The 27,743-nt window shown below is 26.7% G+C and overlaps 13 protein-coding genes across 13 annotated transcripts, besides 32 other annotated features; 1 reads left to right on the forward strand and 12 right to left on the reverse strand.

Moving 5' to 3' along the window:
- Positions 1–4,186: a repeat region.
- Positions 4,187–4,209: 23 nt separating this feature from the next.
- Positions 4,210–4,797: a repeat region.
- Positions 4,798–4,855: 58 nt separating this feature from the next.
- Positions 4,856–4,922: a sequence feature (AT_rich).
- A 28-nt stretch (positions 4,923–4,950) lies between these two features.
- Positions 4,951–4,971: a sequence feature (AT_rich).
- A 454-nt stretch (positions 4,972–5,425) lies between these two features.
- Positions 5,426–5,461: a sequence feature (AT_rich).
- Positions 5,462–5,620: 159 nt separating this feature from the next.
- Positions 5,621–5,649: a sequence feature (AT_rich).
- Positions 5,650–6,165: 516 nt separating this feature from the next.
- Positions 6,166–6,230: a sequence feature (AT_rich).
- A 209-nt stretch (positions 6,231–6,439) lies between these two features.
- Positions 6,440–7,051: a repeat region.
- Positions 7,052–7,068: 17 nt separating this feature from the next.
- Positions 7,069–7,182: a microsatellite.
- A 24-nt stretch (positions 7,183–7,206) lies between these two features.
- Positions 7,207–7,335: a sequence feature (AT_rich).
- Positions 7,336–7,430: 95 nt separating this feature from the next.
- Positions 7,431–7,466: a sequence feature (AT_rich).
- A 67-nt stretch (positions 7,467–7,533) lies between these two features.
- Positions 7,534–7,707: a microsatellite.
- Positions 7,589–7,748: a microsatellite.
- Positions 7,749–7,938: 190 nt separating this feature from the next.
- EDI_284160 (ankyrin repeat domain-containing protein, putative) lies at positions 7,939–8,769 on the reverse strand (the record flags this gene model as incomplete). The annotated part of the gene is made up of 1 exon (XM_001733582.1): positions 7,939–8,769. The coding sequence occupies one exon, from the start codon at positions 8,767–8,769 to the stop codon at positions 7,939–7,941; it is 831 nt and encodes a 276-aa protein (XP_001733634.1).
- A 116-nt stretch (positions 8,770–8,885) lies between these two features.
- Positions 8,886–9,239, reverse strand: EDI_284170 (40S ribosomal protein S17-A, putative; the record flags this gene model as incomplete). The annotated part of the gene is made up of 1 exon (XM_001733583.1): positions 8,886–9,239. The coding sequence occupies one exon, from the start codon at positions 9,237–9,239 to the stop codon at positions 8,886–8,888; it is 354 nt and encodes a 117-aa protein (XP_001733635.1).
- A 51-nt stretch (positions 9,240–9,290) lies between these two features.
- Positions 9,291–9,455: a sequence feature (AT_rich).
- Positions 9,456–9,497: 42 nt separating this feature from the next.
- Positions 9,498–12,953, reverse strand: EDI_284180 (serine-threonine protein kinase, putative; the record flags this gene model as incomplete). The annotated part of the gene is made up of 1 exon (XM_001733584.1): positions 9,498–12,953. One exon carries the CDS (start codon positions 12,951–12,953, stop codon positions 9,498–9,500), a length of 3,456 nt encoding a protein of 1,151 aa, XP_001733636.1.
- A 107-nt stretch (positions 12,954–13,060) lies between these two features.
- Positions 13,061–13,156: a sequence feature (AT_rich).
- Positions 13,157–13,226: 70 nt separating this feature from the next.
- Positions 13,227–13,321: a sequence feature (AT_rich).
- A 5-nt stretch (positions 13,322–13,326) lies between these two features.
- Positions 13,327–14,181, forward strand: EDI_284190 (uncharacterized protein; the record flags this gene model as incomplete). The annotated part of the gene is made up of 1 exon (XM_001733585.1): positions 13,327–14,181. One exon carries the CDS (start codon positions 13,327–13,329, stop codon positions 14,179–14,181), a length of 855 nt encoding a protein of 284 aa, XP_001733637.1.
- A 50-nt stretch (positions 14,182–14,231) lies between these two features.
- On the reverse strand, positions 14,232–14,633 carry EDI_284200 (uncharacterized protein; the record flags this gene model as incomplete). The annotated part of the gene is made up of 1 exon (XM_001733586.1): positions 14,232–14,633. One exon carries the CDS (start codon positions 14,631–14,633, stop codon positions 14,232–14,234), a length of 402 nt encoding a protein of 133 aa, XP_001733638.1.
- A 139-nt stretch (positions 14,634–14,772) lies between these two features.
- Positions 14,773–14,821: a sequence feature (AT_rich).
- A 214-nt stretch (positions 14,822–15,035) lies between these two features.
- EDI_284210 (uncharacterized protein) lies at positions 15,036–15,812 on the reverse strand (the record flags this gene model as incomplete). The annotated part of the gene is made up of 1 exon (XM_001733587.1): positions 15,036–15,812. One exon carries the CDS (start codon positions 15,810–15,812, stop codon positions 15,036–15,038), a length of 777 nt encoding a protein of 258 aa, XP_001733639.1.
- A 345-nt stretch (positions 15,813–16,157) lies between these two features.
- On the reverse strand, positions 16,158–16,844 carry EDI_284220 (GTP-binding protein Rhes precursor, putative; the record flags this gene model as incomplete). The annotated part of the gene is made up of 1 exon (XM_001733588.1): positions 16,158–16,844. One exon carries the CDS (start codon positions 16,842–16,844, stop codon positions 16,158–16,160), a length of 687 nt encoding a protein of 228 aa, XP_001733640.1.
- Positions 16,512–16,542: a sequence feature (AT_rich).
- A 449-nt stretch (positions 16,845–17,293) lies between the features above and the next one.
- Positions 17,294–17,318: a sequence feature (AT_rich).
- A 94-nt stretch (positions 17,319–17,412) lies between these two features.
- Positions 17,413–17,544: a sequence feature (AT_rich).
- A 267-nt stretch (positions 17,545–17,811) lies between these two features.
- Positions 17,812–17,846: a sequence feature (AT_rich).
- A 239-nt stretch (positions 17,847–18,085) lies between these two features.
- Positions 18,086–18,164: a sequence feature (AT_rich).
- On the reverse strand, positions 18,157–19,599 carry EDI_284230 (uncharacterized protein; the record flags this gene model as incomplete). The annotated part of the gene is made up of 1 exon (XM_001733589.1): positions 18,157–19,599. The coding sequence occupies one exon, from the start codon at positions 19,597–19,599 to the stop codon at positions 18,157–18,159; it is 1,443 nt and encodes a 480-aa protein (XP_001733641.1).
- Positions 19,600–19,630: 31 nt separating this feature from the next.
- Positions 19,631–19,699: a sequence feature (AT_rich).
- EDI_284240 (uncharacterized protein) lies at positions 19,693–21,108 on the reverse strand (the record flags this gene model as incomplete). The annotated part of the gene is made up of 1 exon (XM_001733590.1): positions 19,693–21,108. The coding sequence occupies one exon, from the start codon at positions 21,106–21,108 to the stop codon at positions 19,693–19,695; it is 1,416 nt and encodes a 471-aa protein (XP_001733642.1).
- A 199-nt stretch (positions 21,109–21,307) lies between these two features.
- On the reverse strand, positions 21,308–22,201 carry EDI_284250 (protein bem46, putative; the record flags this gene model as incomplete). The annotated part of the gene is made up of 1 exon (XM_001733591.1): positions 21,308–22,201. The coding sequence occupies one exon, from the start codon at positions 22,199–22,201 to the stop codon at positions 21,308–21,310; it is 894 nt and encodes a 297-aa protein (XP_001733643.1).
- Positions 21,368–21,396: a sequence feature (AT_rich).
- Positions 22,200–22,282: a sequence feature (AT_rich).
- Positions 22,254–23,462, reverse strand: EDI_284260 (ribosomal pseudouridine synthase, putative; the record flags this gene model as incomplete). The annotated part of the gene is made up of 1 exon (XM_001733592.1): positions 22,254–23,462. One exon carries the CDS (start codon positions 23,460–23,462, stop codon positions 22,254–22,256), a length of 1,209 nt encoding a protein of 402 aa, XP_001733644.1.
- Positions 23,109–23,135: a sequence feature (AT_rich).
- Positions 23,337–23,483: a microsatellite.
- Positions 23,484–23,554: 71 nt separating this feature from the next.
- Positions 23,555–23,646: a sequence feature (AT_rich).
- EDI_284270 (chaperone protein DNAK, putative) lies at positions 23,640–25,622 on the reverse strand (the record flags this gene model as incomplete). The annotated part of the gene is made up of 1 exon (XM_001733593.1): positions 23,640–25,622. One exon carries the CDS (start codon positions 25,620–25,622, stop codon positions 23,640–23,642), a length of 1,983 nt encoding a protein of 660 aa, XP_001733645.1.
- Positions 24,498–24,566: a microsatellite.
- Positions 25,623–25,990: 368 nt separating the features above from the next.
- Positions 25,991–26,051: a sequence feature (AT_rich).
- A 333-nt stretch (positions 26,052–26,384) lies between these two features.
- Positions 26,385–26,461: a sequence feature (AT_rich).
- A 122-nt stretch (positions 26,462–26,583) lies between these two features.
- Positions 26,584–26,664: a sequence feature (AT_rich).
- Positions 26,665–26,850: 186 nt separating this feature from the next.
- On the reverse strand, positions 26,851–27,687 carry EDI_284280 (116 kD U5 small nuclear ribonucleoprotein component, putative; the record flags this gene model as incomplete). The annotated part of the gene is made up of 1 exon (XM_001733594.1): positions 26,851–27,687. A coding segment is annotated over one exon (837 nt), but the record flags the coding sequence as incomplete, so codon positions are not given.
- Positions 27,688–27,743: the final 56 nt, after the last annotated feature.

Raw genomic sequence — 27,743 nt, forward strand, 5'->3', positions numbered from 1 at the left:
AATCGAATCAAAGAAATGAACGATAGATGTAAAGCTGCAAGAATAATAAATGAAAAAGAAAATAAAGGAAAAACAAGAGAAAGAAGAGAAAAATGAAGAAGAAGGCAACAAATAAGAAATTAACACACTTCAAAATAAAATTAAAGAATTAGAAGAAACTATCAAAGAACTCCAAACAAAAAAGAATGAATAAGAACGAACCATTTCAGATGAAATGATTCAAAAAGCACGAGAAACAGTCAGGAAAGAGTTTGAAGAAGAAATAAAAAAGATTCAAACACAAATAAACAATATTCAGAATACATGTAATGAAATAAGAAAAGAAAACTCTAAATTAAAAGATGAAAACAAGACATTACAAGGAAAAATTAATGAAGCAAATGGTAGAAGGAACATAGAAGTAGGAGGTAAGGATGAAACCATCCGAACCCTCCGAGCTAGCTATGAGAAGCTGAAGAAAGAGAAGGACGAAGTCCTTAAAGGTGGTGAGCTGGAGAAGAAGAGGGCTGACGAGCTGGAGAAGAAGAGGGCTGACGAGCTGGAGAAGAACATAAGAGATAAATAAAAACAAATCTCTGTATATCAAAAAAGTACGATTCAAAACTATGAGATTGCAGAAATAACAAGAAAAGAATTAGACCATACACAAAGAGAAAATGAAGAACAAAAACAATTAATATCAAAACAACAAGTAAGTATCGAAAATTTTTTATCCCAGAAGGGACTGGAGAAGAAGAAAACAATGACTCTAGTGATAAATACACAACCAATACTGAGAACATCATCATCTGGGACAATACAAATGAACAAAACTACAACTATGAAAAATACAATTCTAGAAATAGAAGAGAACAAAACACTGAATATCAAAAAACAAGAAATGATAATCAATCAAGAAGAGAAGAAAACACAATAAATCAAACAAATAGAAATTTAATTGATGTGTTGTATTGTTTTGCAATTAATTTGATAAATAAGAAATTAAATAAGAAATTAAGAAATGAACAAATAGAAAGCATAATAAAAATAATAAATAATAATGTAAATAATGAGAAAGAATACATTAATAATATTAAAAAGTCACATAAAATAAAATAAACAACTAAAAGATATATTAAAATGAAAGTGAACTCAATCATAGAAGGGAAAGTAGAGTGTAATCCAATAATAAAAAACATTATCATAAAAAATAACTCTACTGATATTGATGATGAATATCTTAACTCTATCATCAATCAACTTAAAGGAATGAAAATAAATAAATGTGTAAATATTAATTACTACTGGAGAAGGAAAGAATCAGATAAAATAATAAGAGAAATTAATAATAAATGGGTATGGTCAGGAGAATAGAAAATCTACAAGAAGATATGAAAATGATTTCAATGTGTATGTATTATTATCTCTAAAATAAATTTAAATGAGATAAATTTGATGAAATAAAAGAAATCCTAAGGAAAATAAATAGATTAGAATATCTAATCAAAGGAATGGTACAGAATAAAATACATCATGAGATTAAATGAACAAGATGCAGATGAAATTAAAATTAAATCACATGAAAGAATAAAGTACCTAAAATATATGAATGATAATGATTAAAGAAAGAATTAAATTTAATAAGAATGAAATTGTCAGAATCAATACAAATAAAATCATGTTTGATTCTAATAACAAAATTAAAATAAAGAAGAAACACAAAATGAAATATACCCAAATAACGATATTACTTTAGAATATTGGAAATCGTTATATGAAACACAGGTGATATTAAATAAGGAACATTTGAAAATAAAACAAATCACCTCGTGGAATGAAAGATACAGGAATTATGATAGTGTCATCATCACATTGGATGATTTAAATCTAAGCCTGATGAAAATAAGTAATTGGAAATCACCAGGTATTGACACTATATATGGGTATTATTGGAAGAGAATGTCATCATCAAGAGATTCCATTCTTAATATCTTCAATGAATGGTTAAACTTCCCCGAAAACATCCCCCTAGACATGGTAAGTGGAAGAACTATATTAATCCACAAAGGAGGTGATAGGAACGATGTCATTAATTATCGTCCTATCAGTTGTACAAATGTAATAATGAAAGTATTTACCTCCATATTGAAAGATAAGATTCATAATAGAATTAACATGAATAGTGAATCATTAAAAATTAGTAAAAATCAATTATGATGTAAATTGCAATCTCTTGATGCTAAAGAAGGATTAATTAACAGTTATATATTAAAGTAGCAAAAAGAAGAAAAATACACAAAATATGTAGAGTCATATTATGACATTAAGAAAGCATATGACTCAGTAAATCATGAATGGGTAATAGAAGCACTTAAATATTTTAATGTAGAGGGAGTCATCATAGACATTGTAGAAAGTATGATGAACAGATGGAAGATATTCATAGGATATAAATATAATGAATATCTAGGATGTATTAAATTGATGAATTTTACAAGGTGATTCCTTATCCCCTCTACTCTTCATCATCCAAATGAATGTAATTTCTCAGATCATAGAAGAGAAGTTCCTAAAAGCAAACAATAGATTATATATGGATGAATTGAGAATAATGACACAAAGTAATGAAGAAATGGGAACAATCCATAATGAAATTAAACAAATAATATGTGGAATAGGGATGGAAATGAATGAAAAGAAATCAGGAATGGTATTAAAGAACATTAATAAAATACCAGATTGAATGCAAAACATCACATTAATTGAAGGAGAGGACTTGTATAAATATTTAGGTGTATGGCAGTCCGATGAAATTAATGATACATTCAATTGTAAAATCATCAAAGAAAAGATGATGAAGAAAATGGAAGAAATAAATACTGATGAAAGTAGTAATAGAAGTTATATTACAAGAATTAATACTGAAGTAATACCCATCTTCAGATATTCAGCATCAGTAGTAAATTGGAATGTAACATAGATAGAATGGATTTGGAGATAAGAAAATATTTAAGAAAGGCAAAATACATTGGTGTAACTCCAAAGACCGTCTATATGTCCCTATAAATGAAATGGGTGAAGGATTAATAAGCCTAAGGGACGAATATGTTATTGAATTAATCAGAACAGTAATGTACTATTGTACAAGAGTGAAATAGGAAATAACATATTAGATAGATGGTATTCCAAGAAATGAATATTGAATAGAATTAAAAAAGCCCTAGGTCATAAAATCGCAGAGATTCAAATAAAAGAAATAATAAATGAAATGAAAATAAAAAAGAAAAAGAGGTAGTATTAAAAATAAAGAAATTAATGACCGACCAATACATCAAAAAATGGAAATCAAACAAGTGGACATTTTAGAAGATGGTTTGAGTCAAAATTTATAGATAAAACTACTACAATAAATGCATGGAAGTCCATCAATATAAAGAAAAATTCATTTCTCAATTAACTAAAATATAAGATGGAGCAATATTTAGTGGGTACAGGAAAGCAAAGATATTAAAAAATGAAAGATTAAAGTACTGCCCACTTTGTAAAGACAAGATATCCACAGTAGAACACATTCTACTATCTTGTATTGGTCATAAAAAATCACAGATGGAGAAACATGACCATATTGGCATTATCATATGGGAGGGGTTAATAAGAAAATACACAGGAAATAAACAATACAAGAAACCCCCATATGAAACAGTGTTCCAATACAACGACATCACTATGATATTGAACAAACAAATAATGCCAAAAAGTGATGGACAATATCATAAAATAACAGATATATATGTAATAAATAAAAAGAATAAAACTGGTCTAATAATTGATATGACTATTGTGGCAGATCATAATATTAATGGAGCCTATTGGAAGAAAAGAAATATGTATAAGGAATTGAAAAATAGGCTAATGAAAATAGAGAAATTAAAGGATGTCAAAATAATTCCAGTAGTAATTTCGATTAATGGGCTAATAAATGCGGAAAGTATTAAATTAATTAAACAATTAAAAATCGAAATTGACATCACTAAAGAAATCAAAAACCTTGTAATTAAAAACATGATGGACGTCATGGAACACTGTTTCGACCACAACCAAACATATGTAGTGGAACTACATGACGAAGACTCAGGGATGGGATTAGTCTCCGCTGAGGCAGGAACAATAGACACAAGTTCTATTAATACTTAATTAACTACTTTTTATTAATTATAATGATTCAGTCTAATTCAAATTGGCAGGTCAGAGATACCAATAGAACCATAAAATATATCCAAGATTCTAATCCTCTAGTTATATTGTGATTGTGGTGTTGTATTTGGTTAGAAAACACTACTCAATCTGCAAGGGTATCAGTGATTACTGTTTACAATGATGTGATATCATTAACAACAAAAGAATGGGTATTTATAAAGAGGGTATTATTACTTGTTAAGATACAAATACATTTGATAATATAGGACTATCAAAGAAAAAGTATCTGGTTTTTATGGTTGATGCCATAAAGAATATTATCCCATAGCAATACAGTAGTAATTATATATTCTTTTTAAAATAAGAAAGTAAAGAAGAAGAAGTTTAATACACATTAAAATTAGACAAGAACCTAAATGAGGATATTTAAATCTGATATATCTGAAATACTCTATTATACAATAAAGAAAGTAAATTCTCAGTTTTCAACAGTTAAAAACTCAGATTAAGCTAATAAATGTTGGACAAGTAATTTTAAAGCAAAGAGTAGGACTATTAACCTATCCTGAGCAAGGAACAATAGAAAATATTCCTATTAATATTTAATCAACCATTTTTTATTTTCTATTTTTTTATGTTGACTTGAGAGAAATGATTTTTCATTTAGAAATGATTTTTCATATAATTAAAATAAATAGTTTTATAATACTATTATTATATTATTTTTTTTTTTAATTTCAATAAAAGTACAATAAAAAATGTCTTGGTTTTAGCAATTTAAATAAATTATTTTTTGCACCAACAATCCCAAATTTTTAGGGACATTAAGATATTTTTTTGATGATGTGGTAATGATCTGTTTTTGCGGTGTATTTTGAAGTTCTTTTCCATCTCTTTTTAATTAATATTTAAGGAACTCTAATTTTTTATTGGTTCAATATGTCTCACGACGAGCAAAGACGTTACAATGAACGAGCCGCTCCATTTAACTTCTTGATACATTTTAAATTAAGGTCAGTTATCATGTTAGTAATAGCATTTTTTTTGGCTTGTTTTTTAGTAGTGCTTTCTGAGACTACTGCTAATGAAACTCACAACAAAGACAAGTTATGTACTATATTCAGAAATGAAATACCGTGTATTATTGTAGACGCGGTGAAAAGATTAATAAATCAAATATTTAAGCAAATCATTAAAAAGATACTAGAGATGTTATGGGGATAAAAATTCCAACAAAACATACCCATTCTTTAATTTATATTTTTTTTCTTTTATTTCTTTTTAAGAACAATGTACAAATGAATAAATTCACTACTACCAATTGTTTCATTCGTTGAAAACTTGTTATAACTATTACCATATTTCATTTAAAATTTTCATACCATTTTAAATATAAGCCAATATCAAATACTATTTAATAACAATATCTATAATGTTACATCGCTTTTATTTCATAAAATAATTAAAAAATATGTGAAAGTATATACTGAAAGAGTTATAATAACTTATTGAAAAATCTAATTAGAAGTTAAAACAATAATAACAGCAAAATTCCTGTATAAACTTTCTTGTTTCGATAAATATATATACAAGCTTATTATTCTTTGTTAGAATAAGTACTTTGATAAAAGATTATCATTTGTTTTCAAATAATGCATAGTAAAAGTATTTTTATACTGAAACTTTCTTTTCTTTTACTATTAATTAAACATTAATCTTCTCTAGAAAAAGTATAATAAAGAAGTGAAATAACTGTTAAATGTTACCAAGAAATATTTAAATTTCATCACCAATCTATATTGACCTTTTCATTATTTTATTTCAACAAATGTACATGTTCTCAAAAATGATAGATATAGAAGTTATGTTAAGTAAAAATTAAGTATATTGCATATATGGCATAAGTTTAACTTCTTTTAACAATGAATTATGAGTTTTAAAATATTATTTTAAACAAAGAATCAATAAAGAAACATTATTCTAATGATCTTTATAAATTTATAAAGATAAAATAAGAAAATTAAGTTATTTAAAAAGTTATAAAATATAATAATGTTTAAGGAATCATTATTTTTATAAGTATCATTGAATAAGTCATAACTCAAAAAATAACATTACAATGATGAATACCATCATAACATTATCACAACACTAGAAATGTTTTAATATAACAATATCATTTCATTGTGTTTCAATAACCATTTGAATCTAAATAATACGACATAATTATATGTTAAGAGTATATTCAAATCATAAAGAAAAGAAAGGAATCAATTATGAATTACCTGTATTTAGGTTTTCATCATGTTGAGAAGTGAGCAAAACCAGTTTCTTCAACATGCTTTATTTCGTCTGAAATAAAGTTTTTTTCAAAGACCCTCGACTTAAATGGTTCCTCATTTAAGTTGCTGCCTGATTCATACCTTGAATTAAATGAGTATTAAAACTCTTCATTGTTTATGTGTTATTATTAGAAGAATATATCCATAACCACTATGAGACTATGGCCTATCTTCTTTATCATCAACACCAATTAAAGAACCCTTTTTCTTGATAACACACCATGTACTCAACCCAAATCTATCGTTGATAAATATGTTACGTCCTAATTAATAATAATACTACCACCATAATAATTAAATAATCTCATATCAAAATAAATAATAATCCTTATAAATGATAATCCTTATAAATAATAGTCCTTATTGATAATGCCTCCATAACAATCAGTCATAATAAAAAAAATAACCATCTAGTATTGGGTGGTTCACTACCTCACCAAGGCACGTCATAACCAGTCCATAACTGGGGGAATCGAAGGATGGAAATATTTTAGGGAACTGTGTGGTGTCTCTGACGTGCTACCTTCGAACCTGTATATTCAAATCATATATAAAAAAAACATGTAATAAGAAAAAAAAGAATATGGTATAGAGAAATGATGAAAAATATAAATAAAACAATAATACAGAATATCAGAAATAAATATAACACGAAATAAATAAATATTAACAATGAAAAGATTAGAGCTTATTATAATATATAATATATATAAAAATAATTCAAAGGAATCGATGAAAATGAAAAATAATATATTATTAAAAATATTTTATTTATTTTAAATTTAAATTATTCTTATTACAATTTTCAATTTATTTTGTACTGTTAAAGTATCTGTTCTTTTTATATTTTAGTATCACCTTTATACCTGTTAGCACTATTGTTTATCATTGTATTTTCATTTTAATATCTACATAATTTTATAATTTAAATTTTAAATTAATTATTAACTTTGATAACAGTCGTTTTGTATTTGTCATTTAATATTTTATTCTTTATAGTATTTTCATCATTTTATTGTTTGTTGATTTATAATTTATTGTTTAATTATTTATTGAGTATGAAAATATCCTATTTTTATACTTTATGTTAATTCATTTTTATTCCTTTTTCTTTGTTTTTTATCATTTTTTTTCTTCACATTATTTTATATTTGTATTCTTTCCTTAATCTTTTTATTATTTATTTGTTGTAATTTTTTTCTAATCTATTATTTCCTATTCATTTTGATTCAGAACTAGATTTAAATGAACCAAACAAATTATTCATTTTATGTGTATAAGGTAAGTTAATGAAACTTATCAATTAGCTATTAGTACGGTCAGACAATAAATTTTTAGCTTACATTAGGATAAGAGAAGTTATGAATAAAGTATACCAAACAAACCAAAGTGAATGAAGTAAATAACAACTTTAATAAAACTAGTCTTGTCTCAAAATAGGCTGTATTTCCCCATAGTGCATAGTCTGGATAGGAGTTTTGTTTAATAAAAGAATTGGATCTTCCCTGCCTATCATTAAATCGTCGATCATACTCTCAAATTCATAGTAATCATTTCCTCTCATGGCAATAAAAATTAGTTTAATCATTTCTCGGTCTTTCATCTGAACAGCATCTTCTAGTGGGATATGACCAAATGAATTACGTTGAGTAGTTCTAATTCCATTGATAAGAAGGACTCGTGCAACATTTAATGAGTGATAAGAACAGCAAACGTGAAGGGCATTGTCATTGTTAAAATTAACAGAATTGATGTCAATGTTATGTTTGAGAATTTCTCTACAAATAAGAGCCCTTCCATAACGGGCACAGTAATGTAACAAACTCTCTCCATTTAAATCTGGAGTTGCATAATTAAAGTTTTGTAATTTCATAATTTCAAAGGCAATGTCATTAAATCCTAATTGAATTGCAAGCATCAAAATATTTTCGCCTTTGTAATTAACATGATTTGGAGTTAAACCAAGATTTACTAGAAAAGAAATCATGCCAATTTGCCTAGCCATTACAGCAATATGAAGTAAAGTATTTCCATGTTTATCTTTGTTAACTAAATCATTACCCTTATCCAATAAATCTAATACTAAGGAGGCATTTCCTTCAAATACTGCTCTTCTCATTTTTTCATCTTCAGTTTCAAATAATACATTATACATTTTTTCTACATACTTTAACCAGGAATATTTTCCAGGAGGTGTAGTATTATCAGTAGGTTGGTCATCTTTAATAACAACAGTTTCCTTTTTAAACATATGAATAACAATAATATATAAGTATTTCACCATTAAATATAAATTGTCTATTCATGTTGATAAAATCATCTAATCAAAAAAAAAGGAAATATAAAGAAACACTTCAAAAGGATAATTTAATTCTTCTTGTTAATTGGCATTCCAATTGATTCAAGCATTTTAAGAGTAACTGGATCAGCAGTAATCTTTTCAATATTAACTTCAGATTTTTCTGGGACATAGTTATCTCTTCTTTCTCTTTCTTCTTCTTGAAGTTTGAAAGAGATTCCCCTAACTGGACCCTTTTGAATTCTTCTCATTAAGTGAGTGATAAAACCAGCAATTTTGTTTCTAAGTCTCTTAGTCTCAACAACAGCAACTTCATCAACAACACGTTTGTTGGTGTGGAAATCGAGAGTTAAGAGTGGGTAATACTTTTCAATAATATTTCTTGCAGCTCTTTTAACTGTTTTGGTTCTGACTCCTCCCATGTTTCACTCACTTATTCAAGGGTTAGTTCTTTCATTTCTAAGTTCTTTTCCTTTTATTTTGTTATTTAAATAATTATTTTTACTATTCAGATTAATATTTTTTATTTATGATGTTCATAACCCCATTTTTTAGATAATATCAATTCTAATATATTTTAGTTTTTTATTAATTTAAAATAGTAAAAATTAATCAAAAATAAACTTTTAAAAAATTATCTTAACTAAAGAGACAAATTAAGTATTTATCAACATAATGAATTAGTCATCGTCATCACTTGATGCAGAAGATCTACTCTCACTTTTATTAACTTCTTCTTTTTTTCCATTAGATGATTTTTCAGAAACAGAAGAAGAACTTGAAGAAGCAGAATCTTTACTGTTATTGTTATTATTTTCGTCTGAATGTTTTGAAACTTCGTTTTGAACTTCTGATTTAGGTTCAACAATTATTTGAGGAACATTGAGATCTTCTTTTTTAGATAATTCTCCTGTGACATAATTAATATCAATATTCCAAGACGCTATTTCTTGTAAAATTTCTGTGGCAGTAGGACGTTTATCAGCTTCTTGATCCCAACATTTAGTAATTAAATTCCAATAATTATCAGGCATATTGTCTGGTCTTTCAAGTCTATGACCTTCAATAACAAATTGAGGGATCATCCATGGTTGATTAAATCTTTCATCGTTTTCATAAGCTTGTTTCTCATTAAAAGTTTCATATAATACTATTCCATATGCATAAATATCTACTGGGTATGAATAATTAGAAGTACCTTGAAGTGATTCTGGTGACATATAAGTTGGTGTTCCAATACCTGTAGATAATTCTTTATTAGCAAGAGACCTTTCTGAAACATTTCTACAAGTACCAAAATCAGTTAATTTACCACAAACAGATGAGTGTGGATTTAATGAATAAACTAAAACATTTTCTCCTTTAATATCTCTATGAATAATTTGATTTTGATGAAGGAACTGTAATGCAACTGCAAGGTCATCCATAATTTTAATCTTTAAATCATATGAAACTTCTCTTTTTCCCCACATTTTACTAAGTGACCCAAATTCTGCAAATTCTGTTACAATAGCAATTTCTCCTTCTGTATATACTGCCCCAATTAAACTAACAATTGTTTGATGTCTTAATTGAGATAACATACCAACTTCATGATTAAATTCTTTTGTTTGTTCTTCAGTAAGATTTCTTGCTTTCATCTTTTTAATAGCAACATCTTGTCCTCTATAAGTTCCTCTGAATACAAGACCAAAAGCACCTTCACCTATTGGAGGCATAACAGGTTTAAGTTCTGTATGATCTAATTTAGTTGATAAATCAGACTCAATAATAATTTTTAATTTCGCTGTTTCTTTATTATTGTCATCAACATCCATAGCAACAATTCCAATATCTTCATTAACAATAGCAGTACAAAGCATTTTAATTTTAAATGTAACTTCAATACCGAATCCTGCTTTTAATGTTTGTCTTACAGGATTAACTTCAAGTGAATATCTATGAGATGGATTTGTAAGAATTTCAAAATAGTATGACTTATTTGATGTATTCATGATTTTTAGTTTTTGTTCATACTCTGTATCAACAATAGCTTTTGTTGATGGAAGACCAAAATCAAGTTCCCATTTCTCAGTTTTTAATGGGAAATTTTCATTATCAGCTGATAATAATGCAAGTTCTACATCTGATGATACCCTGAATGGTCTAATCTCTGTTTCACGTTGTTTCTCAGCAGCTCTACGTCTTCTCCACAAGAAGAAAATAATAATGAGAATAATTGCAATCAGAATTAAGCATGCACCAATGCATAATGGAAGAATTAAAGCAAGATTAACTTTGGTACATTCAAGTCTATCTCTTGAAGGAGAATATCCATCTTCACAATACTCACATCCAGTTCCTTTACAAACCCTACAATGTTCAATATTAGAACATTCAAGACAAGTAACATTGTCTTCAGTAGAAAGGTATTGTGTTTCATTCTTACATCCAGTACAAATAATTCCATCTCCAGTAATGTCATCTATTTGTTCTTTACATTCGGTACATCTACCAGGACACTTAAGACAATAACCATCATGTGTATAATATCCTGTATTACATATAGAACAACCTGAAGTTGTAATAAGACTAGAACATTGATCAAGATTGTATTGGCTTTTTGTTTCATTAACAACAAAACATTTTCCTTTTGCTTCATCAACTGCATCTGTCAATGATTTAGGTCTCCAATACACACTATTTGAACTATTATCAATTTTAGAGTTACACGTTTGACAATAAGTACTGGACGTACATGACCCACATGACACATCACATTTAGTACAAGTGACATCACTTAAAAAGTATCCAGATGCACATTCCACACAATACCCCATTTCAGTTCGAATGCACTCAGGTGGTTTTTCAACACAATTATAAATATTTTGTGTGTTTCCAGTTAATTCTTTATATAATGAAGTAGCTTCAATACTAATATTAAGTGCATATCCAGGATTACAAGCAGAACACCACGTTGAATTGTATTCACAAATTTTACATTTAACATCACACAATTCACATTCTTTTTCATATTCTAAGATGTTTGTTTGGTCATTCTTTGTCACAGGTAGGAAATAGCCAAATGTTTGTGGGGAAGTTGTATCATCACATCTTGATTGGTCGATGTCTTCTTTAAGACTATAACAAAGTTCTGTATTGGTTTGATCGTAATAACACTCTAAACATCCATATTGATCAGTGACTTTACAATTAGATTTTTTTAAAGTACACTGACCTTCTTCCCCATTAAAGTAATAATTAGGAGCACATCTAAAACAATAGTTTTCATTTAAACAAGAAGAACAGTTTTTAGGACAACCAACACATTGGGATCCCTCTGAAAGATAAAACCCTTCATTACATTCTAAACACCCTTGTATTCCATTTGATCTAGCACAATTATCAATAGAAGGTACACACTTTCCTTCTAATAACTTCATTGGTGAAGCACATTCAACACAGTTAGTTGAATTAATACATCTTAGACATTGTTCCGGACATGGAGAACATTTTCCATTATCAAGATAAAATTCTGATGCACACAATTCACAATGATCTCCAAATACATGACCAGAAACACAATGTTCAATAGAAGAACATTCAGAAAGTGGATCTGTTGGATCTTTTAATGCAAAACCATTACTACACATAAAACAATTTTGAGAATTAGAACATCTTTGGCAATTAGTTTTACATGGAAGACAACTCAATTTTTCTGTATCAAAATATTGGTTAATACTACACCTTCCACAAACTGCATTATTTTCTTCTTTGGAACAATCAACACAATTTCCTCCATTGTTGACAAGGGTGTATCCTGCTTCACATTGGAAACACTCTTGAGAATTACAATACTTACAATTATCTGTACATGGTTTACAATCTTGTTTTTGAAGATAATACCCAGGTTTACACATTGTACAGAAAAGATTATCCCAGACATCACAATTATTTATATTTTTTCTTTCAACACACTGATATGAACTGTCTAAATAATAATTATCTTCACAACTAATACATTTGTCTGCAGCAAAACAAGTTTTACAATGTTTGCTACTATCGCAATTTTTACACTCTCCAGATGTATCAAGGTATTGTCCGTCAGAACATTCAATAGCATTAGAAGATATGAGGATAGTAAATAAAAGAAACATAAAGTAAATTTAGATCTTTTCTCTTTTTCAGTACTGTAAAGGGTTTTTTCTCTTTAGATTACTAACTTCTTTTCAAGAAGGCACTCATTTCTATTAGCTCCTATGAGAAATATATTATTATTATAGGTTAATTTATTATACTTTATTAATTCTAATAGATTTATTTTGAAGAATCTTAAAAATGAAATTAAAATGAATATATTCTAAGTTTTTTGTTTTTTCTTTTCTGATTTTGATATATAACTAACAAGAAAAAAAAAACATTTCTATTCCTAAAATAATTGTTTTTTATTTGAAAAAAAAAATATTGTAATTTTATAGTATATTTACTATTAACAAAAAATAAAAAGAATAAAAAACTTTTTTTAGAAAAATGAATGGATTAACGAGAGATGAGATTGAAGAACGAGCAAAACGAAGTTTTAGTTGTGGAGGAAATACTTTCAATGATATTTATAGTTGTCGAGGAGGATATCATGAGTTTAACGAAACTATTGATGAGTTAATAAAACTTGATTCAATAGAAATTAGTAAATTACATACAACCAAAGAAGTTCTTGTGTTGTTGATTAAAAATGCATTACTAAAAACTGAGTTAATTGGAGGGGTTGATATTAGTGAAAAAGAAGAAAAAAGTGATGAACAAATAATTTCATTTAAAGAATATAAGTTAATATTTGATGGAAAGGAATGGATTAATCAGGAACTTGTTAAGTATTGTCAACCTCAAAAACTGATTATTCGAAGAAAAGAAGAAAAAGGATATCAATATTCATTATTTTATAATCCATCTTTAATTGAATCTCCACTAAATACTAGATGGAATTGTGAATATAAAATAATTAATGAAACTACTGGATTGTCAATGACTATAGGAGGAAATGCTTCTGTTGGAGTTATCCAATTCATAGAGAAGTTTGGTTATTTTGAAGGGAAAAAAGGAGAAAACAAATACAGAATTGAACCATCTTTTGTTCTTGCTATATTATGTGGTATTATATCACAACAAACTATTGAAACATATAATGAGTATATTAATATTAAATCATCATTGTTAAAACAAACAATTTCAACATTATACTCTCGATTAAAATTAACTCAAGACTTTAGTGAATCTAACTGGATTCATAAACAAATCACAAAAAGTGAATTACTGTTAAAACAAAATGAGGAAAAATGGGATAAATGCAAAAACCAATTAAAAAAACATTTAATTTATGGCTATTAATAATTTTGGGATATATAAAACAAATCAATTGAATAACGAAATATGTTAAATTATTTTTTCATTGGTTTACCACAATATGGGCAGAAATTCATTTTATTATCAACTAATTGACCACACTCACAAACAGTAGTTTGAGCAACATTTTTATTTGTATTTTGTTCTGCAACCTTTTGTAAAAATTTATTTTCTTCATCAATAATTCTTTGTCTTTCAGCTTCATCATCAACACCAGCAGTCATTCTTGAAGGTTCACCTGATTCTTTATCAGCAACACGATAATAAGCAGGGACAACATCAGCTTTTTTATAATATTCAGCTTGTTTTGTGTGTTTATATTCAATTTGTTGTTGTTTTCTATATGTTTGGAAACAAACATTATGGAATATTTTCCCATCACTATTGACTTTCTCAGCTGGATAGACTTCTTTACCACATAAGAAACACTTAGGCATTTTTTAATTTACTTATTCAATGGTTTTGAAGTTCTTTAATATTTAAGGGGTAAATTTTTCTACCAATAATATCACATCTTAGCTTTTTTCCTTGTTAAACTGATAATTTATAATTCTTTTTCTATTTATCATTGTTTCCTTTAAAAAAATATATAAATAGTAAAAAGTTGAAAAATCTAATAAAAATAGTTTTTTCTTCATTTTTGAAGTTCTTCTGTATGTACAAGGATTTTGTTTATATCGTTTAAAAATTGATTTTCATTTCTGTATGACTTTTAAATTTTGGGCATCTAAAGGTTAGACTGATGTATGAAGTGAACCGAGTATAGAACTTTAAATCTAAATTAACTTAAAAAAAAATCTAAGATTGTTTTCTGTTGTCCCTTCAACTCAATAACTTTTTTATTTATCTTCACTAAGATCTCTAGAAGACTTGTCATATGAACTTGCTGAATGCTTTCTGTGTTTATGCCCTTTTCTTCTTCTATAACGGTCTTCATAGTCTGATGTATCAGATGAATTACTAAGTGATCTTCGATAATGTTTTCTTTTTGAATGTCTAGAATGTGATCTATGATGTCTTCTTTTTCTTTTACTACTTTGTTCAGAATCTTCACTTGAATCATCTGAGTAAGAATATGTTCTATGTTTACGTTTATTTTTTACCTCTTTTTGTTTCACCGAAGGTTGTTCATTTTCTGTTTTTTTGTTTTCATTATTTAATTGGTCTATACTAATACTTTTTATAACAGATGATTGCTTTGGTGACTCACTCTCGTTTGTTTTATTTTCTGTTATTATCCGTTCTTGTTTTATAGGTGTTTCATTAAATTTAAAGTATTCGTCAAGTAATACTTGAGAATTTTTATCTGGTTGATTTATAGAAACAAAAAATAATGAGTTAGCAATTTGAATAATACTATTAGAATGTAATTCAAACTGTGCATATTGTGGGACAACACAATGGTTTACAATAACATCATTTCTATTGCTAAGATTAAAAATAAACCCTTTGTCATCATTTTTGTTGTTCATCACAAAATCACAATGGTGTGGAAGGGTATTTCCAATAATAACATCAGTGAACTCAGAACCAAATGACGTTGAGAGTCTCTTTACATTAAAACTTCTTGAAGTTAATTTACCATCTTTGATTTTAGTAAATAATATAGCAGTCATGAAAAAGTTATTTAATGATAGATCTTGTAATTCGATATATTGAGGGAAAAATTTTAAAATAACACAAAATTAAAAATTCTTCATTTTATTAACAACAACCAAATAAACATAACTCATTTTAATTTATTAAATTTCTTTTCAATAACTATTTTTGTTTCATTTTGGATTACTTCAAAAAAAAAAAACAAAAAAAGAGATAATTCTATTCTTAATATAGCAAGATATATTTATTGAAATAAATAGATTATGAGATATTTTTTATGAAATACCAAAACAAAATAATAACATAAATTAATAACAATACATGAATTAATTTTTGTTATCAAAACCTGAAGAAATTAAGATTCATTTTAACCTTTTTTCATTTTTTGCAAATAGATTGAAAAATGAAAAGAATTTAGAAATTTTTTTTTCTTTCATATCAATAAAATGGGAATTTGATTCAATTGAAGGGGTTAAAGTAGAGTAAAGAAGAGGATTAGTTGGGTTTTGATGTGAGAGGAAATTTGTTCTTCTTGGAACAGTTAGCATCATAAAAAGTGTTTTTAAATTAAAAGAGGTTTTTGCTGAAGTTTCTAAGATAGTACACTCACAAATTCCATTTAAACTTAATTGGAGTTTAGTTAAATCTTTAGTAGATACTTTTCTATTAATTTCTTGATCAATTTTATTACCCACAATAATAAATTTTGGCAATTCTTTTTTATTATTTAAATGAATAATATTAATACATTCAAGGATATCACTATGAGCCTTTTCAAAATTTTCTCTATCAGTTACTGATAAAACATAAATTATAAATTCTGCTTTTGTTAATTGAAAATCTCTTAATATTTTAAATTCTCTATTACCTCCATTCTCTATTATTTTAATTTCAGCACTATAACCTTCTCTTTGGATTGTACAATTATAGATATCTTCAATAGTTTCTTCATATAAACCAACTTCTTTATTATGAAGATACTTTTCAATAATAGAAGTCTTTCCACATCTAGAGGGACCTACAAAACAAGCACATACAGGTTTCATCATTTATCTATTTGTTTAATGGAGTTTAAACATTTAAATAGTTCATATTCTGATACTCTCAAACAAAGACTTTCTCCAGTTTCCATTTTTTTTTGTTGGAATCACATTTATTCTATACTATTTATATTTTTAGCATAGTCAACCTTTAAAGTCATTTTTGTACTATCTTTCTTTAACGCTCTTTCATTTCTAATTCAAAGGAATTTGATTTGCTTTTTAGTTCTTGGTTAATAATGTAAAAAAAGGATTTTTTAACCAATAAATAAATTAAGTAATACCTAACAACTCCAAGTTAGTTTTACATCGAAGATTTATAGAAAATGGGATTTATAAAATAACAGTCAAATAATATTCGTCATATTCTATAAAAAGAATGAAACAGAAGAAAGAAATCATTGTAAAAAAATTTAATAATTTGTTTAACTTAATACATAAATTCCTTCATATGATTCTTTAATTAAAAAAAATTATTTTTTTGTGTTAATAAATCAAATAACACTTTAAGAAAGAATAAAAATATCTTCTCAAGATATTAATGAGTCAGATATGAGTATTTTAATGAACAATGTTCTTATTTTTTTTTTACATAAAATATTATATATAATTCATAAATCATGAAGATATAGATATTTATGATTTATTGTAAATAAAATAGAAGTTAAAAATTTAATTCTTTAAGAAAGATTTACAAAAATTTAATTTTCTCTTATTGTTTTTACTTAAATATACAATATTAGAAAAAAATCCATAAAAGAAAACTCCATAAATAACAAACAATATTGATTAACACATAAACATTTATGGTTGAATAACTTTCTTTAAAAAAAGTAAAAGTATTTAAAAGATAAAGTTTGGGTATTTTATTCTTGTTGTATTCAAATAACTCCATTGAATAATTTTCTTAAACAACTTATTGATATTTTTTAGACCAACGTTTAACTATTATTCTTTTTATTTCTACTTTTATCTGTTTATTATCTAATTATTATAAAAATTGAAAAATAACCCTTGTTCTTGTGTTGGTCTTTTAAGGTACACTGTTGCTGGTGGAAAAGATGTGATTAGACTACTAAACTTATTAACTAATTCTCCATTAAATTTAAAAAGTCTATTATATCTTCTTAATACTTGTTTTCTTTTAACTCCATTTATAAACAACTCAATTTGATAATAATCTACATTTTCTATTTGAGTGAATTGAGTAACTTTAATATCAAAACCAAGAACAGAATTCATGATAATACTAATATTTATAAAATACTTTTCAAAGATCTTAAAATTAAAAAGTAATAAAAAAAAAAAGTTAAATTTTGAATTAATTTTGAGGGACATTAGCAAGGACTTGAGCAATGAATTTAAGTTCATTGTGTCTTGCTTTCTTTAATTCTGGAACATCAGTCTCTTTTTCTGAATAAAGGTCAGAACAATGAGATGTTCTGTCGATTAATTGTACTAAATTACCTTCTTGATGGTCAGATTCAGTAACTCCAAGAGCGTGCCAAGGATCAGTGTTACCGTTAGTAAAAGCAACATTAGTTACACATGGTTTCTTTCCTCCATATCTAACATTGATATGATCAACTGCATTATATAAAGTATCTTTATCAATACCATAAATATCTTTACACATATCAATACTTCCTTGAAGTTGATTTAATTTACCCCATTTGACTGATGACTGTTCACTAACAGCTTGATAATATCCATAAGCAATACATGTTTGGAAAAACCATGATCTACCAGCAGCACCTTCATTTCCTTCAGCATAAGTAGAAGTACTTTGTAATGTTTTATAACTTTCTTCTTGAGAAGATGAAGTACATTCTTTATCACCCCATTCTGGATTGTATTTCTCTTTAATAAATAATGGGTATTTATTAACAACATCTTCATTAATTTCAGTACAAATTGAATCAGTACTTTCATATGAAGATTTCCAATTTGAAGAATTATACTGAACATAACCAGAAAGAGCTGTTCCAATAGATTCTGCAAATGTTTGAATATCTTTTTCACCAAATTCAGTACAAGTATTGAAAATCTTTCCTAATTCTTTTCTTCCTTCTTCAGTAGTAGTCATTTCATCCCATTTTTCAAATGCAAATGATAATAAATCTGCAGTGTTTTTAGGAAGTGCGTTTTGTACAACTTCAAGATATTGATAAAAATCAACTACAGCTTCTACTGGAGCAGATGATGCCCATGCCCCTTCTACAACATTAGGATATTTTTGTCTCATCCAAGCAGCTAAATTACCACTATATGATCCACCAAGAACAATAACTGGATGTCCAACTAAATTATTTTCTTCTTGAACATGTGAAATAACTTCAACATAATCCATTAATGCTTGTTCTGCAGTACAATAAATTAATTTATCCATTTCAAGTGATGGAGTTGAAGCACCATAAAAACGATGTTCAACAGATAACATTAATCCTTTGTGTTTTTTAGCCAAATCAGTTACAACAAAATAGTTTTGTAAACCAGTTGCATCTTCAGGTCCTTCACCTCCTAATAAAACAAAGAGTGGTGCATTTGGACTATTATTATCCAAATAATCAGTACTAATGAAGTATTGAATATCAAAATCAATTTGATTATTAACATTGAAATGGTCCAATGGGACAGTATAAGTCAATGTTTTAACAGTTGGTAAATCAGACTGTAAACGATGAAAATCCCTTTTGTAGAATTTTTTTTGGTGAAGAGTTAATGAGGCATAAGCAGAAAGAAATAATAATACAAAAAGGAACATTTCCAATGAATGAAAGATAAGTTATTTTCAGATAATAAACAAAAAATATTAAAAACAGAAATTAAAAAGGTTATTAATAAATAAAATAAACAATTAATTAGAATCTTTCAAGAAAAACTTAGTAAAGCAACTACATGAACGAGAAGAATGATCATCTCCAATAAGTGGAGAATATGAAAAAGAGAGTTCAGGTGAAACAACAACAGTAGAATGAACATCAGGAGATTTTCTTGGAGGAGAAATACAAGAAGTTGTTTCAGAAAAATTATTTCCTTTTCTAAGTTTAGGAGGATATAACAATGGAAAATTATCACTATAAATTAATGGAGTTGGACAACACCCATTCCTAACTCTATGAGTTAATGCCCCAGAACTTGAGTTTGAACTTTTTTCTTTTAAAACACTTTGTTCAACATTTTCTTTTACTTCTATATCACTATAACTTCTTGAACGAACTGATTTACGTTGAACTAAAGAATTTGGATATAATGATTTTAAAATTGATGGACAATAAATATTAATAAGACCTAAATCTAAATTTATTGGTTCAACTCTAAAAGCACCAATTGATGCATGATCTAATTTTCCAGTTAAATTTATTGGACGCATTTTATTTTTATTTTCTGTATGAAATTGCCGAACTAAATCTGTTGTTTGAATTAAATACTTAGAAATATTTTCAATAAAATCAGACATATTTGCTGATGAAATAATACGAGATGATATGATAGAGTCTAATGATATTAATGTTTTTGATGACTGAAAATTATCACAAAAACCATCGGAAGTTAATAATATTATATCATCTGAATAAACATTTACTATTTTTAACATTGAAGATTTTAAATCAGGGTGATTCCCATCTGCAGAACCAATTCTTCCTCCGCTATCTTTTGTTGATAATAAACACCTACACCATTTAGGATTTAAAGCTACACAATTTTGATGTTTATCATTATATATAAAACATTGAGAATCTCCAATAGAAAGAACAATTAACTGTTGATTTAAATCTTTTGTAGAAAACAAACAAGCAATGAGTATAGTTGTTGAACCAATTCCTTTTATTTTAGTTGACTTCTTTAAAATATCAATATGAGCGTTATAGGCACTATCAACTAACATACTTGCAATGTCTTTTGATGATTGACATGTTTCAATCTCATCAACAATAGTTTCCATTATTGAACGAACTGCTATTAAAGATGCTTGGTGAGGTTGAATACCCCAACCACATCCATCTGCTATTATCATAACAGTTGATTTTGAAAAACGAATTAAACCAATACGGTCGCAATTTGGTTCTCCTTGTTTGATTCCATCAATGATAGGATAAGTACTAAATGAAGTCATACCAAATGATTGGTCATTTCCTAAAATAGAAAGAGGGTCATCACAAATATGAAAACAATAACCATTCTTTTTAATTGGTTCAATTATGTTTGTTGGAATAGACTTAATAAATGGTTTAAATGTTTTAATGAATTGTACTTTCAATGAAATTTCCATTTTATGATTAAATAGTTTTGAGTGTTACAAAGATAAAAAGAGTTGTTTCAAAATCATTATTTTTAAAAATAGTTCTTCAAATCATAAAATGATCTATTTATATCAAATAATAATAACAAAAAATTGAACAGTCACAATGAATTTTTTTTTTCCTAAAATTAACAAACAAAACTATTTCTTAATATATTCTAGATTATCTTTACTGTCCTTCTTGATTTTCTATTATCCCTTCTTCCATTGTTTCCTTTGTAAGTTCTTCAAAAAATTTATTTAATTTTTCAAAATATTCAGGAAAACTTGGTAAATTCATATGAAATCCTTTTGCAAATTTTTCCATTCTTACTTTTTTCCCTGTTTCATGGGCAACATCATAAAGATGTTGCATCATTGATGGTGGAACTATTTCATCTTGACCACTACTACAAAATAAAATCCTTTTTCCTTTTTGTACTTGTTTAATTTCATTTAAATTATCCCATTTATCTTTAATTAACCAAGGAAAGAAACTAATAGCTGGCATTAATATTTTACCAACGTCAAGAAGTGTTGTAAATCCATTCTCAATAATTAATCCTTTACAATTTTTTTTATTATACAATTTTAATGCCATTGATGCTCCAATCGATCTTCCAATAACAACAATATTATTCATATCAACACCAAGTGACTCTAATGACTCAAAATATTTTTCAACATCATTAGCCATTGTTACCTCTTCAGGAATTCCAGTCGATTTATCAAACCCTCGATATACTGCAATAACAAAATTCACATCACATAATTCATAATATTTTTTAGCCATTTCTATTCTATCTAAAACAGTCCCAGCATTACTTTGAAATAATAATAACGTTATGTGTTTTGATGGCTCTTCTTTTAAACATGCATATAAATAAATAGTGTTGTTATCGTTTGTAAAAATTGAAACTTCTTTTAATTCAAATGGGAGTTGGAAAGTTTGTGTTATTTCTTCAACACTTGGCAATGAATGACGAGTAGGATAGAAGACTATTTCGTATTGATGAGTAAATAAATATATTCCACTTAATACCATTATTAGAGCAGTGGCTCCTGCGATAATCTCCCAAATCATTAAAAATTATAAGATTATTAAAAATATCATTTATTGATATATAAAACAAAAACTAAATTAAAATATGATTTTTGTTAAATTCATCAATCTCTTGTGAAATATCAACATTTGGCTGTGCCCAATAAGGAAGTTTTGTTTCAAAGATTTCATCATCAACAATATATCTCCATGCATGAAGATAAATCCCATATTGAATTGGATCTCCTTTAAGATGTTCACATTCAATACATCCCTCTTCTATTTTCCATTGAATTGTTCCTCCATACTGTGTCTCAAATATTCCTTCATCATCACATTTTGATTCATCAAATTGAGCAGCGTATATTGGATCATTTACAATAGGATGATGAATTGATTGTAAATGTACTCGGAGTTGATGAGTTCTTCCACTTCCAAGTAATGCAACAGCAACAGTTGTATTTGTTTTTTCATCATAAAACAATGGATTGAATTCACTACAACATTCTTTTCCATCTTCTTCAATTTTATTAACAGAAACATGGATTTTTTTATCATCAATTCTTTTTCTTCCAATTTTACTAGTTACAACTGTTTTTTCTAACTTTCCTCTCACTCTACAAATATATTCTTTTTTTTTAATAACCATATGGTTTTGAAATTCTCGAGCTGCTTGAATAGTCTTAGCTAATAATAAAATACCAGATGTCATTCTATCTAGTCTATGAACTGGTCTTAAATTAGGATATCCTTCATGTGATAATATAAATATTACAGTGTTGTGTCTATATCTCCCACAAGGGTGTACGGGAACAGAAGATGGTTTATCAATTGCAATAAAGTCATTTGTTTCTTTAACTATAGTAAGTTTATCACAATAAACAGGTGGTTCATGTCTATGAACTTGATGTTCTATTTCATCGTGATGATGAATAATTGTAGAAGGATCAATTAATTTATTATTAATTTTAATTAACCCCTTTTCAATTTTTTTTATTGTTGTTTCTTCATTACAAAGTTTAAATTCATTAACAAAAACATCAACAATAGTTCTTCCAATCCACCTTCCTTTTGCATTTACTTTAAATATGTAAAAATAAGGCAAAACTCTTCTTAGCCCATTTTCAAAATAATAATTTGTTTCATTAATTTCTTCTTGAGAAATTCCTTTAATTAGTTGTTCTTGTTCTTTTTTTTTTCTTTTTTCCTCTATTTGTTGTTTTTTTTTCATTAAAGCATTTTTATAATGAATATTATTTTCATCTTTTGGTTTTTTAACTCCTTTGTTGTTTTCTTTATTCATTCTTGTTCTTTCTATTTTTTTAAGTTACTTAATTAAAAAATTTCATTACATAGTCTCTCTTTCTTCATATATTCAAATACATTTTTATAAGCATTAAATTTCTTATTATAATTAATTTTATCTTTTTTTATCTTTAATTCTGATTTTATTAAATAAATTATTGTTATTTAAAATCAATTAAAATCCAAACATCTTTTGAGCTAATCTCTTTTCTTTCTCTTTATCTGCTTGAATCTTTGCTTCAGTATTCTTTATCCAACTAACAGTAGCTGCACTATGTTCAATTTCTTCACTTTGTTTAAAAGCAACTAATGCTTCCTCATATTTCTTTAATCCATTTAATGCCATTCCTTTTCTAAAGAGTCCTTTAACATTTTTTCCATCAATTTTTAATGCAGATTCAGCATTATCTAATGCTTTATTTAATTTGTCTACTTTTAAATAACAGAGTGCAAGATTTAGATAAAGTGATAACTTCATTTGATTGCATTTATCTATCTCTTCTGGACCCATATCAAACATTGCTTCAACATGTCCAAGAGCACTTGAATACATTCTAATAGCACCAATCCAATCTGTGTCTTTAAATGCCTTAGTTCCTTTTTCTTTAGCCTTTTCTGCAGCTTCCATTTTTTCTTTATTTGTTTTTGGTTCTGGTCTTTTACGAGCTGTTTCTCCTGTTCCTATATGTTCTGCTCTCATTTTTTCAGCTTTTTCTTTCTCATTTTTAGCTTCTTCAGCTTTTTTATCTAAATAACTTTTTAATGTAGGAGCAGCAGAATCAATTGCAATTAAATGAGCTTTATAAGCTTCTTCTAAAGATTCTAATCCAAGGTCTTGAGCATCATTAAGCCAATCTTCCATTTCATTACAAAGATTTCTTAGTGCGTTAGATTCATTTTCAGGAATATTTCCTTCTTTTGATTCTACGTATCTTCTATATTGATTAATTTTAGTTTCAATATCATTTAATATCCACATCTTCCTTTCTCTATTCTTAATAATTGTTGTTGCTTTCAACATTTCTTCATCAATTTTTTTAATCATTTCTTTTTGTTTTTCCTCTACTTCATTATTTTTCTTCTCTTCTGTTAATTTTTCTTTATTGTGTTGACTACGTTCGGCATAAACAGCTCCTCCAAGTGCAATTGAACATGCTGAATCAATTGAATTTAAAAATCTTACTTCTTCTCCAACAACCCCTTTAATAATTTGAACAACATTAGGTGCTCTTCCTGTTCCACCAATAACTTCAACTTGTTCAATTTTTGTTTTACCATCATTAACAACTTTTTTTACAACTTCTTCTATTTTATATAATTCATCATGGATTAATTGTTGCATTAATTCTCTACTTAATTTAATCATAACAGAATTGTCATTAATTCCATCAATCTCAATATTAGTTTCTGGAATTGTTGAAAGTAAAATTCTTGCTTTTTCAACAGCTCTTTGTGTTCTAATAAATGCTCTAATATAATTTGGTTGTGTTATATCAATTTTTTGTTTTTCTAATAAATAACGTTCTGCATATTCAATCAACTTTTTATCAAAATCATTTCCTCCAACAACAGTTGACTCTTTGCTAATACATTCAATAGTTTCTCCAACTGAAAACACTGCTGCTGTAGTATGGTGTGCCCCAATATCTACAATTAATACATTTTTCTTTTCAACAGAATGCATTGTTTTAAGGCAAAGTGCAGCTGCTTCAATATCAGATAGTGTTAAAACTTCTTTAAAGTTAAAATGACCTTTAATTATATTTTTATACAATTCCTTCTTTTGTTCTTCCATTTCACTTGGTATAGTAAGTGTTACTATTGTTTCTTCTGGTTTTAATTCTGTAAGCTTATCTTTTAAATACGTTTCTACATCTTTTAATAAATTATCAATTAATAGTGTATGATAAAAATATGGTAATTCTTGATTAAATGTAGGTTGTGTAGTCACATTATTTATTGTATGTTGTGGATATCTCATTTGCTTATCAATTGCTTCATCTCCAATAAATACAGCTTCTGATGCTGGTTCATATACAACACAAGAAGGGGTCAATGGGTTAGAAATTTTATTTGATACAACAATTGGAAATGACCCTTCAACTGTATGAGCAATCAAACTATGTTTACTTCCAATATCTATTCCTAAGAAATTCATTACTTTCTTCTTTTTAAAAGTTCACTTTTAAACCCTAATAATTGTTTGTACGTCATCATTTTTGTTTATTTATAAACGTGCTTCCACATCACTATTTCTTCAATAATACATCCTTTACAACTATTATTTACTCTCCATCACTTATTGAATATTTCCTTTTATATTAATTGATTTTTTCTAATTCACCTTTTTGAAGTTCTTACTTAATTAGAAATTTTTTCATTTATCTAATAGTTCATTGTTTTTATTTAAATTCATCATTAAGTAATGCTTTTCTAACACTAACCAATCTCTATTCCTCTATTTTGGTCAAATAACCATTTCTTATAACTCAACCCCTATTCTAAGTTATAATTTACTTTTGATTCTTTTTTATTAATTACAATTATTTTACTATTGAGATAATTTATTTTATTATTGTTTATAAAAGTATGTTTAATGACTGAATAACTTTTTATTGAAGATTACTATTATTGTCGTTGAGTTTGTTATAGCCATTACAGTAAATAATTGAATAATTCGAGTAATGAACGGAAATTAATGTGTTAGTATAATTTCTGTTTTATGGACTTGTTTAACTACTTTGCACTAATAATACTATTGCTATTCTTTTCATATATAGTGCTATCAACCAATTATTAATTTTCAAAACTCATTTTTATTTCACTAAGTGAGTTTTTTGTATTTCATTTAATAAAAATATATTTCATAAATTCTTTGTTTACCTCATAATAATGTTTAAAACATAATACTTATTAAGACTATTATTAATATTTCAATAATAACTTTATAATTGAATATTTTAATTATATAATTTAAAATTCATTAAATAAAATTATCACATATTACTTTCTAATTCTTAGAAAAATAATTTTCTTTAAATCAAATAATAAGTTATATGTTCTTTTCATTAAACACACGTTTCTTTTTAAACACATTTAGAACTGTGTTGACATAATGCAAATTAATAAAATAAAATATTTATACGAAAATATACTAACATTATATTTTTAAATCTTACTAGATAAAAAAATAATATAAACTAACAACTAGAATAATGAATTGAGTAAGTACGGTAACACTGACTTCTTCTTCAAAACAAAAGTGGTTGACATGAAGTAATGATTTTTAAATATCATAGTTCATAACAAATCTTTTAATTTAGAGAAATAAATCAAAAATGAAGATAAAATTAATAAACATCATTAGATAAAATAAATTTTTTCAATCAAAATATGAAATTATTTTGGTCCATTGTTGAAAGCATTTCTTCATCAAAATACTTTGACGTATCAACGTCATCAATTAATCCTTTTCTTCTTCTTGTTTTCATCATAAATTCTCTTGACAAATAAGGTTGAGGATTTGGTTGTAAATTTAATGGTTTAATTTCTTTATCTAAAGGATCACCTGGAACAATTCCCCAGTGATCAAACCAACTTTGAACAAATGCTTGGCCTCTACTGAATGTTCTAATGTCTGTTTCAAATCCAAATATTTCTATTAATGGGATATTTCCATGAATTTGTTGGAATGGAGTACCTTCAAGAGGTTGTTGTTGAATAATAAAACCACGTCTATCACTAATACTTTTAGTTATACCTTTAATTGCATTTTCTGGAGTAATAATTTCAACTGAATAAATTGGTTCTAAAAGTTGTGGTGATGATAGAATAATTCCTGCATAAATTGATCTTCTTAATGCTTGAATAACTTGTTGTTCATCAACATTTCTTTCAAATTCAAGATCAATAATTCTTACTCTACAATTTCTCATTTCTTCTTCACATAATGGTCCTGAACTCATTGCCCATTTAAATCCAATACAACATGCTTCTTTCATTTTATTTATTTTTTCTCTTTTTTCTTCTTCTAAAATGTCATTTAATAATACATTTGGACTTTTTTCTTCTGGTCCAATACAAAGAAGAGATTTTGATGCAAAAATATCCCAATGATATTTCTGATATAATATTTCATTTCTTCCTTTCTCTTCTTTTAATTCTCCTTTTTCTATTCCTTTAATTGTATTTTCATCTAATGGATCGAATAATAACAGCGAATTCTATTTCTATGATTTGTTGAAAGTGCAACACTTTTCATTTGAGACAAACATGATAC

This window comes from Entamoeba dispar, genomic scaffold (assembly GCF_000209125.1).
Source record: "Entamoeba dispar SAW760 scf_1105229457573 genomic scaffold, whole genome shotgun sequence".
NCBI lineage: Eukaryota > Evosea > Mastigamoebida > Endamoebidae > Entamoeba > Entamoeba dispar.